We start from the raw sequence: 18,123 nt of genomic DNA, 5'->3' as shown, positions 1-18,123 counted from the left end.
ACTAAAAAGTGAAAAAGAAAGGCGCTCAGTGCTTGTGTCTCATGCCTGTAATCCCAGCTACTCAGGAAGCTGAAATCTGAGGATCACAGTTCAAAGCCAGCCCAGGCAGAAGAGTCCATGAGACTAATCTCCAATTACTTACCAAAGCCCGAAATGGAGCTGTAGCTCAAGTGGTAGAGGGCTAGCTTTGAGCAAAAAAGCTCAGATACATCACCCAGGCCCTATGTTGAAGCCCCAGAACCAGGGAGCTGATGGAGAGGCACTGCTGGCTCTCCATCTGTAACCCCACCTGGTAACAACACTGAGGATTAGGATTGAGGATTGCAGGCAGCAATCTACAATTGCAGGACTTTTTGTGTGTGTGTGTGTGTGAAAATACTGTACAGAGGGGTTACAATTACATGGGCGAGATAATGAGTACATTTCTTATCGAGCATTGTAGCCTCTTCCTTTGTTTCCCCTTCCCATCCCTTCCCATCCTCCCCCCACCCCCCCACCCAGTCTTCCTCCCTCCCTCCCACAAAGTTGTAAAGTTCGCTTTCGACAGAACAACTTGTACATCTCATTGTTGCAATGAGTCCACCTATTTAAACGATTTTTTTTTTCCCTTCCCCTCCACAAATTATACCAACATCAAATACGGTGAAAGCAGGGGTTATACCGTAGGGGAGGATTGCAGGATTGTTGCATGTTGGCATTGATGTCCTGGCTCAAGTGGTAGAACAACAAATGTGAGTGAAAAAACAAGAGTATGAATTCTTGAGTTCTAGTCTCAGTACCAGTCCGTGTGTACGTGTGCATATTTGGGGGGGGGGGGGGGGCGCTGGGAAGGTGGCTCAGTGGTAGAGCACTTGCCTTGCATGCCTGAGGCCCTGAGTTCGATTCCTCAGCACCACATAAGAAAAAAGCTGGAAGTGGTGCTGTGGCTCAAGTGGTAGAGCGCTAGCCTTGAGCTGAAGAGCTGAGGAACAGTGCCCAGGCCCAGAGGTCAGGCCCCAAGACTGGACCCAAAAAAAAAATATTTTTTGGAACAAAGTATATGCTTTTGTTCACACAGCCACAGGACAACTTACAGAGTGTGGCTTTGGAAAGCAGTGAGCATATTAGACCAGCGTTCCCCTTTACCCTCCTGGAGCCTCTCAGTGGGGTTTTCTTGAGTTTTTGCTCTTCCTGGCATTTTTTAAACCTTTTACCTGCCTTTGAAAAATATAAAATATTTGGAAAAATAACAAAATGTTGCGAGTTTCTGTTACATAATGACTAGTGTTTGAACTCAGCCTCGCCAGGCCCTCCACCGGTTGGGCTACACCCGAGTCCTTTTTTTGCTTTAGTTATTTTTCATAGATGGTCTTACAATTTTGTGTGTGTGTGTACATAGATAGATAGATATAGATATAGGCAACATGTTCTTTGAAATAAGGTCTTATTAACTTCTTCCTCAGGCTGGCCTTGAACTGTGATCCTCCCGTCTCTTCTTCACATACACAACTTCAAGCAGGAGCACCATGCCCAGTCAATATATTGGGGTAGAGGAGGGAGGGCTAGGAATATTACTGCCAACTTTGGGTGGTTTTTTTAAATGTTAATTAATACATTTGTCTATATAATTACTTGTCATTTCAAAATCCAAATGATTGACTTTTATTGTATCAGCCGAAATAGGAGATTATGATGAAACTCTGGACCGAGAGCACCTCAAATCCAACAAGTACTTGCCCACCCAGGAGCACCTTTTGGGAAAGATACTAGACTTCCATCAGGGCCACACGTAAGTCAGCTAGGAATGGCTGCCGGTATGTAGTTACTGCAGTAAGGACTTGACGGTGTGTAACCCAGGGGGAACTGTTGTTCAGGCATCTGAGGGATTTGGATAGAAGTGACACCTGTTCCTCCTGGTCTTAGGACATACCTGCTCGCAGATGACTACAGCCCAGGCTCAGGGCACAGGCATATGTGCAAACCACTGCTTTAGGAGGGGCAGCAAAGGCACCCAATTCTGGGACGAGAACTGAGTGCTCTCCCTAGGCAGGAGCTGCTGTTTGCCTGGGGGAGAAAGTGAGGCATTCCCTAGCCCCGAAGTGTGGCAGGAGTCACTTCCAGTGGAAAGCAGCCCCCACTGTGGTAAAGTAGATCCAGGCTGGCATCAGCCCCTGTGGGGCATTGGAACTGTGCTGACAGGCATGATCTTTGACTTGACTATTTTGATTTCTGCCAGAACTGTCACTGGTGGGCTCTTCAGATCAAATGGAGGGTGCTGATGGTGAGAGGCTGTGGTAGGCTCAGGGGCAGGGGCTGGGAGCTCTGCTGTTCACCAGAGGAGCTAGGCCTGTGAACATGGCTCTGGAAGGCCTCACCTTGACTTCATGAAGAAAGAGCCTGTTGACTTTGTCGTGTGATGTGTAGGTGAAGCTGTACTGGGACCTGCTGACGGCCCTTGTATATCTGAGTTGACACTCAGATGTACACTAATCTTGGTGACAGAGGAAGCAATCCAGACAGAGCGCTTGTCTGGGAACAGGAAGGGTAGTGGAGCACGAAGCTGACAGTTACAATTTAAGCACTGGTGTGAGCAGAAGTCCGGCTGATTCGGGTGGCCCAAGGCAATGCTCATGGTTCAGCTAGTTGCTTTGTCAAGCACTTAACGATCCTTCAGCTCCCATAGGCACACACTGGTATCCCCTCTTGGACAGGAGAGGCAGTGGGCAGAGCTCTACCTCGGATACAACATGTGAATTGTCTCTGGTGTCCATCGGTTTTTGTGGCCCAGAGTCTACTTACCTGGTCTTACCTTGAGGAAGCTCCTGGCCCCAACTTCAGAGCTCTGGTCGCCCTTGGCTTCACCATATGCAAGCCTTGGATTTCTTCCAACTTGTAGCAGGAAAGATGCTAGACACTGATGCCCTCAAAAAAAAGGTACTCTCTCAGGTAGAGAACTTCTTCTGGTTTAGATCTGTTCTGAGATAAGAGACAAGTCCCTCCTTGCTATAACATAGAGAAGGGAGAACACCTGGAGGGTGAGTGGATGAGGCTTTTTTTCTGTGAAGTGTCCAGCTGAGGTAGCAACCCCAAATGGACAGGTGGGTTTAGGGTTCTGGGGAGACCATTGTCTACATGTAATCAGGTGTTTGTAGATCGTCTACAATGGAAATCACAGGCTCTGAGAAGCCCTAGTTCAGACATTTGATGTAAGAGCAATTAACGCACAAGGGAGACTTGAACGGGTACAGCTGGCCATAGAGAAAGCTTCCTTGGCCAGTGTGGCGCAGAGGAGGGGCCAGCTTGATTTTACATGCCCATTCATGACTACTTGCCACAAGCAGAAAGTGCCTTTGGGGATTCATATTTGGAGGTTTCTCAATTTCAGCAGTTTAATGAAGATCTTAATAAAATGCTAGGTTCCACCCTAAAAGAAAAAGATTTCTGCCAGGCGTCGGTGTCTCATACCTGTAATCCTGGCTACTCAGGAGGCTGAGATCTGAGGATCACAGTTCAAAGCCAGCCCGAGCATAAAGTCTGTGAGACTCTTATCTCCGATAAACCACCTGAAAGCCAGAAGTGGCGCTGTGGCTCACGTGGTAGAGCACTAGCCTTGAGTTTAAGAGCTGAGGGGCAGCGCCCAGGCCCCGAGTTCAAGCCTCATGACCAACAAAAAATTAAAAAAAAAAAAAAAAAGGAAAAGAAAACAATTGCTAAGAAAATAGCCCACATGTAGAGCCAGGCAATGTGCATTAGCACCCCACAGCAGTATCCTACCTACAGCTTTCCTGGAGGCTGTTCAGTGGGACACGGACTGCTCTCACTTCTGTCTGCTGGTGACCTGGGCTGTAAACTAGACACATGGCACACTGAGACAGAAAACCAACATTGTTTGGCAACCACACAGTTATTTCACTTCATAATTTCATTGTCACAAAAAATGTCATGCTTAGAAGGATGTGTTCTGAAAATACTTCAGTGTTTTGTTGTTGTTGTTTTTGTTGTTGTTGGTTGTGGGGCTTGAACTCTGGGCTTAGGCACTGTCCCTGCGCTCTTCAGCTCAAGGTAAGCACTCTACTGCTTGAGCCACAGCGCCACTTCCTACTTTAGCGTTTTTAAATTGAGCTTAATAAGGCTCCATGCGAATCTGTGGCATTTTCTCTCACAATACTCAGCAGCTACATATGATTTTTGCATATAACCTGTCATTCTAGAGTAAATTTGAAGACTAGTGAATGTTAAAGAAACATTGTACCATTGTAAGTAGATTAGAATAGGACAGAGGAATAGATGCAGAAGAAACCGTTTCTTTGGTCTGTCATGTAGTACTTTGGTTTTGTAGGCAGTAAACAGAGACAGTGAACCATCTGTCCTCTATAAACATTCCTTCTTAGTCTATTGGGTAGTTTTATTTCACTGTTTTCCCAGTCACTTCTCTAATATATTTTAGCTTTCTTAGAAACCCAGTGTTTCAGTGATAGAATAAACTGTCTATCCTTTTAGGGGCCAGACGCCTGCTGAGTCCGATTTCCAGGTACTGGAGATTGCTAGAAAGCTGGAAATGTATGGCATCAGGTTTCACACAGCTTCTGACCGGGAGGGGACCAAGATCAACCTGGCCGTCTCTCACATGGGTGTCCTTGTATTCCAGGTCAGTGGAGGAGACAGGGAGGGGCCAGAGCATAGCTGGGTGGTGGTGGTGGTGGTGGTGGTGGTGTACTGTGACATGGAATGCTTGTCACATTTATTGATTGGTAGCTTTTTTTTGATGAATGAGGTGTTGGAGAAATTGTTTCCTAGTCCTTCTCTAACATTAGTAATCACCTTCACTATCCTGGAGCCCCGGCTCCCAGCTGCCCACTGCTCTCTAACAGCAAGGGCAGTGGGCAAGGAAACAGAAGCTTGGTTCATCTGTGCAAGGAGCAGCTGTAGCCTGGATGGGAGACAGAGTAGATGATTCCTGTGCTGCTGAAGGGCCAGGGTCTCCTCATTGTGGTGTGAGTCAGAGGGAAGAAACAAGACATCTCCCTGAAAGGCAGGCTCCGGGGAAGCCTGCAGCTGGAACATGAACTGGGCCTGTATATGTCAGTTTGCCAATACTGGGGCTTGAAATCAGGGCTGGGCTTTCTCTTACTTTTTTCTCTCAAGTCTGGTGCTCTGTCAATTAAGCCACAGCTCCACCTCCAGTTTTTTGTTGTTTGTATGTTGTCGGTCATGGGGCCTGAACTCTGGGCCTGGGCGCTGTCCCTCAGCTCTTCAGCTCAAGGCTAGCACTCTACCACTTGAGCCACAGCATCATTTCCGGCTTTTTCTGCTTATGTGGTGCTGAGGAATCGAACCCAGGGCCTCATGCATGCGAGGCAAGCACTGCATTCTACCACTGAGCCACCTTCCCAGCCCCTCCACCTCCAGTTTTTTAGTGGTTAATTGGAGATAAGAGTCTCAAAGTCTTTTCCTGTCCAGGCTGGCTTCACACTATGATCCTTAAATCTCTGCCTCCTGAGTATTTAGGACTACAGGCATGAGCCCCCAATGACCAGCTAAACAAAATTTCAAAAAACACAACCCAGGAACTCTCATATCCAGTTTCCAGATATTGAGGAGATAAGACAAGCATCAGAGGAAAATGCTAAAGCAATGAGGGAAAAGTTCCATTTGAAAGTACTTATAGGGCTGGGAAGGTGGCTCAGTGGTAGAGCTCTTGCCTTGCATGCATGAGGCCTGGGTTCGATTCCTCAGCACCACATAAGCAAAAAGAAGAAAGCCGGAAGTGGCGCTGTGGCTCAAGTGGTAAAGCGCTAGCCTTGAGCTGAAGAGCTGAGGGACAGCGCCCAGGCCCAGAGTTCAGGCCCCACGACCAGACCCAAAAATATATATATATTTCTGACCTAGAATTCTTTACATGCCCAACACAACTTCTGTACAGAAGACAGACAGGCATGCAGGTTTGTTTTTTTTTTTCCAGTACTAGAATTTGAAGTGAGGGTCTCCTGCTTGCTAGGCAAATACTATCCACCTGAGCCAGGCCTCCAATCTTTTTGCTTGTAGTTTTTCAGATAATCTTGTGGTTTTTCCCTGGATCAGCATCAGACCTTGATCTTCACGTATCCATCTCCCAAGTAGCTAGAAGTATAGTACCACTATGCCAGCCAGGATATTTTTAATTGAGATGCAAGTCATATACCATAAAACTGATCATTCTAGAGTGTATAGTCGATCTGTTCTTAGGATATTTTCAGAGTTGTGTTACCATCACCAAATCCAATTCTCTAATATCCTCATCTCTTCAAGAATAAAGTGATAGAGTATGAGGTGATGGGGCAGGTATTGAATGGCATTGCTTCTATTGTATATTTATAAAATGGACTGCACTTTTAATAAAATAAATTTTTAAAAATTCCTTTACCTGCTAGCAGTTCCTCCCACAGCCTTCACGAACACTAACACCAGAATCAGGACATAATGTGATGTGGCTGTCATGTGGATATGCTTGTTCTGAATGTCTTACATAGCTGGGGTCATATAACCTTACGGTCTTTTGTCCCCAGTTGCTGGCTCTTGTCCTCAGAGGTCACCTCTGTTGGGTCTTGCGCCTTTTACAGCTGTATCTGACAGACCCAGTCTTTACCTCACTGTTTTCAGAAGAGAGTAAATGGAGTTGATGTCAACAGTAGAGGATGGACTATCAGAAAGGGCCTTCATACATTTTAAGTCTTTTTTTAAAAATTTACTTAATTGGGGGCTGGGAAGGTGGCTCAGTGGTAGAGCGCTTGCCTTGCATGCATGAGGCCCTGGGTTCGATTCCCCAGCACCACATAAGCAAAAAGAAAAAAAGCTGGAAGTGGCGCTGTGGCTCAAGTGGTAGAGTGGTAGCCTTGAGCTGAAAAGCTGAGGGACGGTGCCCAGGCCCAGAGTTCAGGCCCCACAACCAGACCCCCCCCAAAAAAAATTACTTAATTGTTATTATAGAGGTGATGCACAGAGGGGTTATATTCACATGAGTCAGGTAATGAGTACATTTCCTTTCATACAGTGCCATCTGTTCCCTCATTCTCTCCAAGCCCCTTCCTCCCTTCTCCACCCCCCTCTCTTTTTTTTTTTTTTTTTGCCAATCCTGGGGCTTTAACTCAGCCTACTTTCTGTCCCTCAGCTCTTCAGCTCAAGGCTAGCACTCTACCACTTGAACCAGAGCACCACTTCCAGCCTTTTCTGTTTATGTGGTGCTGAGGAATTGTACCCTTATACTTGTGAGACAAGCACTCTACCTCTGAGCCACCTTCCTAGCCCCTGACATTTAGTATAGGTTTCTGTGTCATTTTGATATGTACTTTACTTTTTGATCACTTGTTTTATCATACAGCACATAATCTTCCCTGTCCTGGCATCAGCTGTTTCTCCAAGGGGGCTCCCATTTTAGTGGAGAATAACATGTGGAAGCCAAGATCTATGGCCAAGTGTTGTGGAGCATACCTTGAGGCAGAGGCAGGAAATTCCAGGCCAGTCTGGACTATTACGTGAGACTGAACAATCCATAAGAATCCAGGCACCAAGCCGGGCGCCGGTGGCTCACGCCTGTAATCCTAGCTACTCAGGAGGCTGAGATCTGAGGATCGCGGTTCAAAGCCAGCCCGGGCAGGAGAGACTGTGAGACTCCTATCTCCAATAAACCACCAGAAAACCGGAAGTGGCGCTGTAGCTCAAGTGGTAGAGCGCTCGCCTTGAGCTAAAGAGCTGAGGGACAGCGTCCAGGCCCAGAGTTCAGGCCCCATGACCGGACCCCAAAAAAAAAAAAAAGAATCCAGGCACCAGTGACTCATGTCTGCAATCCTAGCTACTCATGCAGCTGAGATAGGAGGATTGTGGTTCAAAGCCAGACTGGGCAGGAAAGTCTGTGAGACTCTTATCTCCAATATGCTACTCAAAGTGACATACCTAGGGGCAGTGGGAGTTTCCCTATACCCTGAAGTCATCAATGCAGCCACACCTCCTCCGGTTCTCTCCAATAAACTACTCAGAAAAAAACTATAAGTGGCTTTGGTGGCTCAAGTGATAGAGTGCTAGCCTTGAGCAAAAAATGTTCAGGGACAATTGTCCAGGTCAAGAGTTCAAGCCTTATGGTGGGGGCAGGAGGGGGGGCAGATAGATAGATAGATAGATAGATAGATAGATAGATAGATAGATAGATAGATAGATAGATAGATAGATAGATAGATCGATCATGCCAGGTGCTGGTGGCTCATACCCATAATCCTAGCTATAAGCACCAGAAAACTGAAAGTGGGCTGTGGCTCAGTGCTAAGAGTGCCAGCCTTGAGCCAAAAAAAAAAAAAAGCTCAGGACAGCACCCTGGCCCTGAGTGTAAGCCCCACTAGTGACAAAAAATCCACAGGGAAAAGAAAGAAGTGGGGAGTGGTGGAGAGAAGAGGGGAAAGGAGGAGAAAGGAGAGAAGGGGGGAGGGAAGAGAGCAGGGGAGGCAGAGACTGGAGAGGAGGGGGCAGGGAGGAGGAGACAAGCTCCATGGACTCAGAGCTCAGTGTGCTTGCTGCTTTTAGGGTACTTGAGCGTCACCTCCCCTGACCCTTCTCAAAGCTACATACATTGAGTGTACCTGCTCACGCCCTGCATTTGTTTCTATCTGTCCATCTGTAGATGTGGAAGCTGTAGTCCAGCCCAGCTGGCCAGGGCTCCTCTGGTCTTTCCTACAGAGAGAAACCTGACACTACTCCCAGTCCAACCACCACTGCCCCTTCCATATCCCTTCCCTTTGCTGGAGTGGACTTCAAATGTGTGATGTAAACACTGATTTTTTTTTTTTAATGTAATAAAACCCTGTTAAGCCCAGCCATCATTCTGAAGCAGCTTAGCATGTTTCATGTTAACATTCTAGATGAAGTGGCATCATGTCAAGCTGCCATTTTAATGGCAGCAAGTTGCTGTGTGGTAATCTCTATTTGATAAGAAGGAGTTTGTGTTTATAGTACCTTACATCTGTCTTCTGCATTCCAGGGGACCACCAAAATAAACACCTTCAACTGGTCCAAGGTCCGTAAACTAAGCTTCAAGAGGAAAAGATTTCTTATCAAACTCCACCCGGAGGTCCATGCAAGTATTTTTTGTTTTTTTTTGTCAGTTGGGGGACCTGAACTCTGGGCCTGGGCGCTGTCCCTCAGGTCTTCACCTCAAGGCTAGTGCTCTACCACTTGAGCCACAATGCCACTTCCAGCTTTTTCTGCTTATGTGGTCCTGAGGAATTGAACCCAGGGCCTCATGCATGCGAGGCAAGCACTCTACCACTGAGCCACCTTCCCAGCCCCCATGCAAGTATTATTAATAACAACTTTTAAAATTAAATACTACTTATTGAGAGGTTTTTAAAAACTACTTTGTAAATCATTTCAGCCTTACAAGTCTGGAAGGGCATGAGGGTGGTCTACTGATCTCTGAAGCCTATACCCACACATAGCCATGCAAGCCTGGGTGGTCTGACATGCCCCCAGGGACAGCAGAGCATGGTTGCCAGTCAGAACTTCAGGACAGAGTATTCAGAGTGAACTGAACTTCTGCAGTAAGGTAGGGAGAGAATGTCCTAAATGAACTGAGGGGCTGTCTTCACACACCTGGCGCTAATCAAAGAAGCCTAGATTATCAGGAAATAAGAACACCTTTCTTAAGCCAGCTATGGTGGTGTACCCTTATAATCCCAGCACTGGGGAGGCTGAAGCAAGAGGATGTGAATTCAAGGCCAGACTGGTGTACATAGTGAAACTCTGACTCAAAAACACCTCCAACTGGCTGTGATGGCACACTTCCTCACACATCAGTGAGGAAGATAAGGCAGAAAGATGACAAGTTCAAGACCAGTCTGGACTATACCTTGCCAGGTGCCAGTGGCTCACACCTGTAGTCCTAGTTCTTCAGGAGCTGAGATCTGAGGTTCATGGTTCAAAGCCAGTCCTGAAAGTCCATGAGACTTTTTTTTTTTTTTTACTTGCTGGTCCTAAGACTTGAACTCGGCCTGGGCACTGTCCCTGAGCTCCTTTTGCTCAAGGTTAGCGCTCTACCACTTGAACCACAGCACCACTTCTGGCTTTTTCTGTGAGTCTTATGGACTTTTCTGCCTTGGCTGACTGCAAACCATGATCCTCAGATCTCAGCCTCCTGAGTAGCTATGATTACAGGTGTAAGTCACCAGTGTCCGGCTATGAGACTTGTATCTCTAGCCACCAAAAACCTGAAAGTAGAACTATGGCTTAAGTGGTAAAGCACTAGCCTTGAGCAAGGCAAAAAAATAAAAAATCTCAGGGACATCATTCAGGCCCTGAGTCTAGAGAGTTCTAGTAAAAGTAATAACCACCTATTTACCAAATTGGGAAAAGTTAATATCTATGTAGTGTCTATTTAGGAGGCTGACTTCCAGAATACCATAGTGGGAAGCCAGTCCAGGCAGAAAAAGTCTACACACTCCATCTCCAAAATAACCAGCAAAAGACCTGGCTGGAAATATGACTCCAGTGGTAGAACACTAACCAAGTGAGCATACTGGGCAGGCCAGAGGCTCCAAGCTCAAACTCAGCACCAGAAAAGAAAATACACACACAAACATAGACATACACGTACAAGCTGATATTTGGAAAAAAATCAATACTTCAAATATCTGTTCATGGATGTTCGAATTATTGCATTTCCTTTGTTCAGAGGAAATTAAGAAATAAAAAGCAAATTAGCTGAACCACTGTGAAGCTGAAACTTGAGGTGCCACCTGAGTCAGCTTAAACACACTTTGGTTCACTAGGTGTTCTGAGCCCTTAGACCAGTCAAAAGAAAGGCTCTTGATTTATCAGGTTCATGTCTACTATATTGCTATGTTTTGGTAGTGACTTGGAAGTGTGTGTGTGTGTGTGTGTGTGTGTGCACGCGCGTGCGTGTGCGTGCGCGCGCATGTTTTTATTTTAATTTTTGTTTGTTTGTTTGTTTTGAGACAGTCTCAAAAACTGTCTAGGAACTTGTCCTCTTGCCTCAGTGCTGGGATTATAGCATGTACTACAATGCCTGGAGATAGAATGGTTTATTGTTTATAATTCAAATTGTTCTTCTGTGGATGAAAGGAAAGTAGGAATGCCAAACAAAATGCAGATCCTCTGAGTAAAAAGTGTTCTCTGCAGTTGTTCTGAGAAGATAGAAAAGAAAATTATTGCTAAGTTTGCAAAAGTAACTGTTACTTGGGATAGCACATTTCAAAGACCAGAGCCATGGTTGTATCTATAAACTGGCAAAGTTAGTGTCCTATATCCCTAAATATCTAGGTTTCTTTAAGACTAGGGAAATCAAAACATTACAGTCTTTGGGAAGAGGAACTTGGTAATATCAGAAAGTTCAGAAATTGCGTTATCTTTTGAGCTCAGCATTTCATTTCTAAGAATTTATCAGAAGGAATAGCTATAAGAGAATGTGGGGGTTTCCTCATATTGCTACTTGGGAGCCTTAAAGCTGCATCTCTTGGGTATCCAAAAAATACACATCACTTGACATGGAAAAGTGCCGTAGCTTACAGAGTGGCCAGAGTGGGCATAAAAATGTACTTTAGATATATTTGATGTCGGTATAATTTGTGGAGGAGATGGGGAAAAATAAGTCGTTTAAGGATACAGGTGGACCCATTGCAACAATGAGAAGTACAAGTTGTCATGTCGAAAACGAACTTTACAACTTTGGTGGGGGGGTGGGGAGGTGTGGGTGGGGGGAATTGGGTGGGGGGTCGGGGGGAGGCTGGGAAGGGATGTGAAGGGTAAACAAAGGAGGAGGCTGTAATGCTTGATAAGAAATGTACTCATAAAAAAAAAAAAGAAATGTACTCATTATCTTGCCCATGTAATTGTAACCCCTCTGTACAGTATGTTCACAAAAAATAAAAATTAAAAAAAATCAGAAAAAAATGTACTTTAGAATCTTACTAGTTGTATTCAGTTTTTAAAAGGGGGGAGCTCCTTATTTTTAGTTTTTTAACTGCCTTTTGTGTGATCTGCTTCCTAAATGTGTTTTCTATTGTCCAGTACTTTATTGCCAAATTTCCTATTTAAACCTAGGTATTTTGTTTGTAGGGATCCTACCAGGACACATTAGAATTCTTGTTGGGAAGCAGAGATGCGTGTAAGAATTTCTGGAAGATTTGTGTGGAGTACCACACCTTTTTCAGACTTTTTGACCAGCCTAAGCCGAAGGGAAAAGCTGTCTTCTTCAGCCGAGGCTCTTCCTTCAGATACAGGTAGGGCTGTGCTGCAGCTGTGGCATGGCTGTCTCTTAAGGAGGGAAGGCAGAGAATCACATTCACACAAGAACTGGCAAGAGCAGACACTTTGCCTAGAAAATCTGTTACGGCTGGAAGTGGTTCCTCAAGTCTATAATCCTAGCTATTTGGGAGGCAGAGATTGGAGGATCATGGTTTCAAGACAGTCCAGGCAGAAGGATTCATGAGACTACTTCAACCAGTGGCTGAGCACAGTGGTGCACAGCTCTCATCCCCAGTGACATAGTAAAGCACAAAGAGAAGGGTCATAGCCCAGGTCTGGTATAAAGCCAGACTCTACCTCAAAAATAACTATTAGAAAGAGGTTCTAGAGGTGTGGCTCAAGTGGTAGAGCATCTACTTATCAAGTGTAGTTCAATCCTTAGTATCATCAATAAACAACAAACCAGAAATGCTTTTTATAAAATGTAACTTTGAAATATATCATGTATATTTAAGGGAAAGGGTGGGCTTGTTCTTTTTTTTGGGGGGGGGGGGGGCGGTTTCCTGTCGTGGGGCCTGAACTCTGGGCCTGGGCGCGCTGTCCCTCAGCTCTTCAGCTCAAGGCTAGCACTCTACCACTTGAGCCACAGCACCACTTCCGGCTTTTTTTTTATGCTTATGTGGTGCTGAGGAATTGAACCCAGAGCTTCATGCATGTAAGGCAAGCACTCTACTACTGAGCCACCTTCCCAGCCCATGTTCTTTTTTAAATTTATTTTTTATTAAAAGAAAGATAAAGATGTTCCTTAACTTCCAATGGAATTATGTGGCAGTACATCCATGACCAACTGAAAAGATTGTAAATGGAATGCATGTAACATACACCCTCTATCAAACTATTAGCAGCTCAATGCCCAGAATACCAATTATTTATTCTCCTGATTGGGTGTCAGGTGCTGGCTCTGAGCATAGAGAATATCACACAGCAAATAGCTAGCCAGAGGCAAAAGATCAAAGTCTAAAGTATGGCTTCTACTGACTGTGCATTACTTTTGCATTATTACAAAGTCAAAACTAGTAAGTCTGATCATCGTGAATTGGAGAATGCAGTAACTGTATCTAAAACAGAATTGGCAGTAAGTTTTTGGCTTTTGCAAAAGACAAAATAAATGCACTGGAACACAGAGGATCAGGTATAGTTTGAGGGTAAAGTATATATTTAGCATTTGTGAATCTAAAGGTTTGAACCCAGCAAGCGAGAGAGAGAGAGAAAGAGAGAGAGAGAAAGAGAGAAAGCGCATATGTATTAGAATATAAGTTAACACTTTGGAGTAGGAATGAAATAATTAAAGAACATTATTAAATACTCCCCCCCATGCTATAATCCCCTCTCTGTCTTGTGACTTACAGAATTTGGGAGAGGGCTGGGAAGGTGGCTCAGCGGTAGAGTGCTTGCCTTGCATGCATGAGGCCCTGGGTTCGATTCCTCAGCACCACATAAGCAAAAAAAAAAAAAGCCGGAAGTGGTGCTGTGGCTCAAGTGGTAGAGCGCTAACCTTGAGCTGAAGAGCTGAGGGACAACGCCCAGGCCCAGAGTTCAGGCCCCACAACCGGACCTAAAAAAAAAAAAAAAAAAGAACAGAATTTGGGAGAATATTATTACAACTATTTTACAAATTACTGTTGTAATTATTGCTATTCTTATTTTTATTTTGAAATAAATTTGGGCTGGGAAGGTGGCTCAATGGTAGAGTGCTTGACTTGCATGCATGAAACGGTGAGTTTGATTCCTCAGCACCACATAAGCAGAAAAAGTCGAAAGTGGCTCAAGTGGTAGAGCGCTAGCCTTGAGCTGAAAAGCTGAGGGACAGTGCCCAGGGCCCAGAGTCCGGGCCCCAGAACCAACAAAAAATAAAATAAATTCATGTTTACAAAATGATTGTTCATTTGTTTGGTTTTTTTGTTGGTTGTGTGGCCTGAACTCTGGGCCTGGGCGCTGTCCCTCACCTCTTCAGCTCAAGGCAAGCACTCTACCACTGAGCCACCTTCGCAGCCCCTACAAAATGATTGTTAACCAGGCATGGTGGTTCGTGCCTTTAATCCCAGCATCTGAGAGGCTCAGATAGGAGGATCATGAGTTTGAGGATATCTTTTTTTTTTTTTTTTTTTGCCAGTCCTGGGCTTGAGCTCTGGGCCTGGGTGCTGTCCCTCAGCTCTTCAGCTCAAGGCTAGCACTCTACCACTTGAGCCACAGCGCCACTTCTGGCTTTTTCTGCTTATGTGGTGCTGAGGAATCAAACCCAGGGCCTTATGCATATGAGGCAAGCACTCTACCACTGAGCCACCTTCCCAGTCCGAGTTTGAGGATATCTTGAGCAACATAGTGTGACCCTGTAAATTAGTTGGCGTTAGTGATGTGGCCAGCTAGGACTTACTGAGACATCCAGTAGTCACCCCCAGTAGCCCCCCCTCCTCTCCAGCACCCAAGGCCTCTTTCTCTGCTGCCTCACAGCCTTCAGGCTCAGTAGCCACCTTGAGTGTAGGGGAAGCACAAATCAATGACTCAAGTTTCCTTCTCAGTGGCTCAGAGGCTTCACAGAGACCGGGATGGGCATATTTCTAACTATGAAAAATTAAAGCTATGAATTACTGTTTGTCCTTTTTTAAAAATCTTGAATCTTTATTCACAGTGGAAGAACTCAAAAACAATTAGTAGACTATGTCAAAGATGGTGGAATGAAGAGAACTCCATATGAAAGGTAAAGTACAAATAAGTACTTGAATTAAAATCATTACAAATTATGCAAACACCTCAGTGCTGGAACTCTTCAGTTTTTTAAAGAAAAAGGGTTGGTAATGTCTTCATGCAGATATTGCATGCATGCGCTATACTGATCTTACTTAGTAGTTTTACATAGTACGCTGAACTTTTTTTTTTTTTTTTTTTTTTTTTGGTCGGCCGTGGGGCTTGAACTCTGTGCCCGGGCGCTTTCCCTCAGCTCTTCAGCTCAAGGCCAGCACTATACCACTTGAGCTACAGCGCCACTTCCGGTTTTTCTGGTGGTTATTGGAGATAGGAGTCTCACTGTCTCTCCTGCCCGGGCTGGCTTTGAACCGCGATCCTCAGATCTCAGCCTCCTGAGTAGCTAGGATTACAGGCGTGAGCCACCAGCGCCCGGCAGTATGCTGAACTTTTAATCTGAAAATATGTGTGGGATTTTTCATTTAATGTCAGTTTGTGTTTTTACCTCTGTGGCCTTCATTTTAGTTTTTGTTGTTGTTGCTTTTTGTTTGTGTTTTTGTGCTGCTGCTGGAGCTTGAACTCAGGCCCTGGACATTGTCCCTTAGTTTTTTTGCTCAAGACTAGTTCTCTACCATATGAGCCATAGCTCTACTTCCAGCTTTTTTGGTAGTGAATTTGGAGATATGAGTCTAATAGACTTTCCTGCTTAGGCTGACTTTGAAACATAATTCTCAGATCTCAGCCTCCTGAGTAACTAGGATTACAGGCGTGAGCCACCAGTGTCTGCTTCAGTGGTTAGCCTGCCCATTTCTAGTACACCCCCTGCCTCTGCAGCATTCTTGGGTGAGCTCTTTTTCATGGACACAGCACACACTTTCTTCTTGAGAAGCAGGTGTATAGAAAAGGAGGGTCTGGCTGTTGATACTTTTTCTGTTTTGTAGGCGGCACAGCAAGACCCGAACATCTTTCCGTGCTCTGGCTACAGACTTGCCCAAACAGGTTAGTCTCTTCTGGTTGAAATCATATGCAGAATTCATTACCTGTACTCTTAGAAATCATCTGCAGTTGTTACAACAACAATCTCCAAATTGGACATTCAGCAGTCCCAGTTCTGAGACTGTCTTCAAATCTGAGTCCTAAATGTTGTTCATAGTCCACTGGAGAACCCTGAGCACCCACCACCCCTTACCTACCCATTCAGAGTCATTACTTTGGGGAAAGGATCTTGTGTGCCACATGGACCTCAAACTTCAGATTCTCCTACCTTTACCTCCCAAGTACTGAGTTTACAAGGGTGCACCACTATGCCTAGCTCATGTATGACTGTCAAGAGACTACCTGTAAAGAGTATACAAAGCATGGAGACAGGCTTGCTTTACATTGCACGTGTGTGGCATGATGGCTCTTGTACTTAAATAAGGAGACACAGAAGGTTTGCAGTTACCCCAGTGAAGAACATGTAGCAGGAATGCCCTAAACCCTGCACTGAGATGTCAGTGGCCATTCTGCTCCAGTGCATTTCCCAGCTCATGTTTCCATTACCTTCCACACAGGTGCATGATTGTACCTAGAGTCCTGTTGCTTTTTGGTAATCCTGTGCCATAAGAGCTGACTGGCGTTTCCGCATTCTCATGTTTACAGTTGTTATCTCTGCAGTGTTCTTATATTAAGGTTGGCTGATGGTCTCTCACTTCCTGGAAGCTTCCAAATCTCCACTTTGACCTCTTTTTTTCTTGTTTTTTTTTGTTGGCAGTATTGGGATTTGAATTCAGGGCTTCATGCTTGCTAGGTAGACACTTGACTACTTGAGGCACTCTGCCAGCACTTTATCTCCTGTCTTAAGGCTATAATGCTCAGAAGCACTTTTCTCTAGTAGATTGTTTCACTTTTAATATTCTGAGATAGAGTCCTCACTATGTAGCCTAGGCTGACCTCAAACTTGCAGTGTTCTACCTCAGCCTTCCCAGTGCTTGAATTATGGGCATATACCACAACACCCAGTAAGAATGGGTCTTTTTTTCCCCTGATATTAAGGCTTGAATTCAGGGCCATATGCATTCACACAGCCTTTTTGCTCCTGGCTGGCACTTTACTACTTGCAGCATGCAAGTTTTCATCTCCTGACTTCAAATGAATGAGGGAGGAGTGAGACACTGATCAAAAGGAAATGTACCCGTAGGAAGTGGCAGTAGAGCCTTGAGCTGAAGAGCACAGGACAGCGCTCAAGCCCAGAGTTCAAGCCCCACAACCAACAAAAAAAAAAAAAAGGAAATGTACTCATAGGAAGTGGCGGTAGAGCCTTGAGCTGAAGAGCACAGGACAGCGCTCAAGCCCAGAGTTCAAGCCCCACGACCAACAAAAAAAAAAAGGAAATGTACTCATTTCCTGATGTATGTAACTGTAATTCTCTGTACATCATCTTTACAATAATTTTTATTTTTATTTATTTATTTTTGTCGGTCGTGGGAGCCTGAACTCTGGGCCTGAGTGATGTCCCTCAGCTCTTCAGCTCAAGGCTAGCGTTCTACCACTTGAGCCACAGTGCCACTTCTGGCTTTTTCTGCTTATGTGGTGCTGAGGAATCAAACCCAGGGCCTCATACATGCAAGGCAAGTACTCCACCACTGAGCCACCTTCCCAGCCCACAATAATCTTTTAAAGAGACTCATAGTCCCAATTTTCCAATAAAAAGCTAGAAAAAATTCTCACGGACTTTCTCACCCAAAGTAGCTTCAAAATGTAATCCTAGATCTCAGCCTGTTGAGTAACTAGGGTTACAGGCATGAGCCACCAGTGCCAGTCTCTAATGTATCTTTTAAATCAGGATCTTTACCTTTTCCAGGTATGTCTCTTCTGGAAATTATTACACGAATTGGAATTAAAGGACAGTATCTTTTTAATTGTTTCTTTACAAATTAATTGAGGAAGCTATGGCTCAGCAATAGTATCCCTGCCTAACAAGTAGTGCTAGGTCCTGAGTTCATACCGATGTACTGTACACACGCACACATACATACACACAAATAACATAAATAGTTTAAAGATTACACTTAGACTGAAATTCTTGCAATGTCTGTTTTTTGTGTGTATATGTGCTGATCCTGGGTCTAGAACTCAAGGTCTGAGTGTCCCTGAACTTATTTTCTCAAAGTTGTAGCACTCAGTTGGGCGCTGGTG

The 18,123-nt window shown here is 44.9% G+C and overlaps 1 protein-coding gene across 4 annotated transcripts in view; it reads left to right on the top strand.

Annotated features, from left to right (window-relative positions):
• Farp2 (FERM, ARH/RhoGEF and pleckstrin domain protein 2) overlaps positions 1–18,123 on the top strand; it is a 114,127-nt gene that overhangs the window by 49,520 nt on the left and 46,484 nt on the right. For 2 of the 4 annotated variants that reach the window (XM_070000445.1, XM_070000697.1), the window contains exons 7-12: positions 1,654–1,768; positions 4,480–4,627; positions 8,984–9,079; positions 12,076–12,239; positions 14,894–14,962; positions 15,888–15,945. In XM_070000445.1, the coding sequence (XP_069856546.1) occupies positions 1,654–1,768; positions 4,480–4,627; positions 8,984–9,079; positions 12,076–12,239; positions 14,894–14,962; positions 15,888–15,945 (650 nt within the window). The remainder of the gene's footprint in view (positions 1–1,653; positions 1,769–4,479; positions 4,628–8,983; positions 9,080–12,075; positions 12,240–14,893; positions 14,963–15,887; positions 15,946–18,123) is intronic. The other 2 variants (XM_070000528.1, XM_070000603.1) reach the window with 2 other exon arrangements.

This window comes from Dipodomys merriami, unplaced genomic scaffold (genome assembly GCF_024711535.1).
Source record: "Dipodomys merriami isolate MVZ:Mamm:240054 unplaced genomic scaffold, mDipMer1.0.p SCAF_1, whole genome shotgun sequence".
Classification (NCBI taxonomy): domain Eukaryota; kingdom Metazoa; phylum Chordata; class Mammalia; order Rodentia; family Heteromyidae; genus Dipodomys; species Dipodomys merriami.
This window is presented reverse-complemented; position numbering and strand designations above follow the sequence as displayed.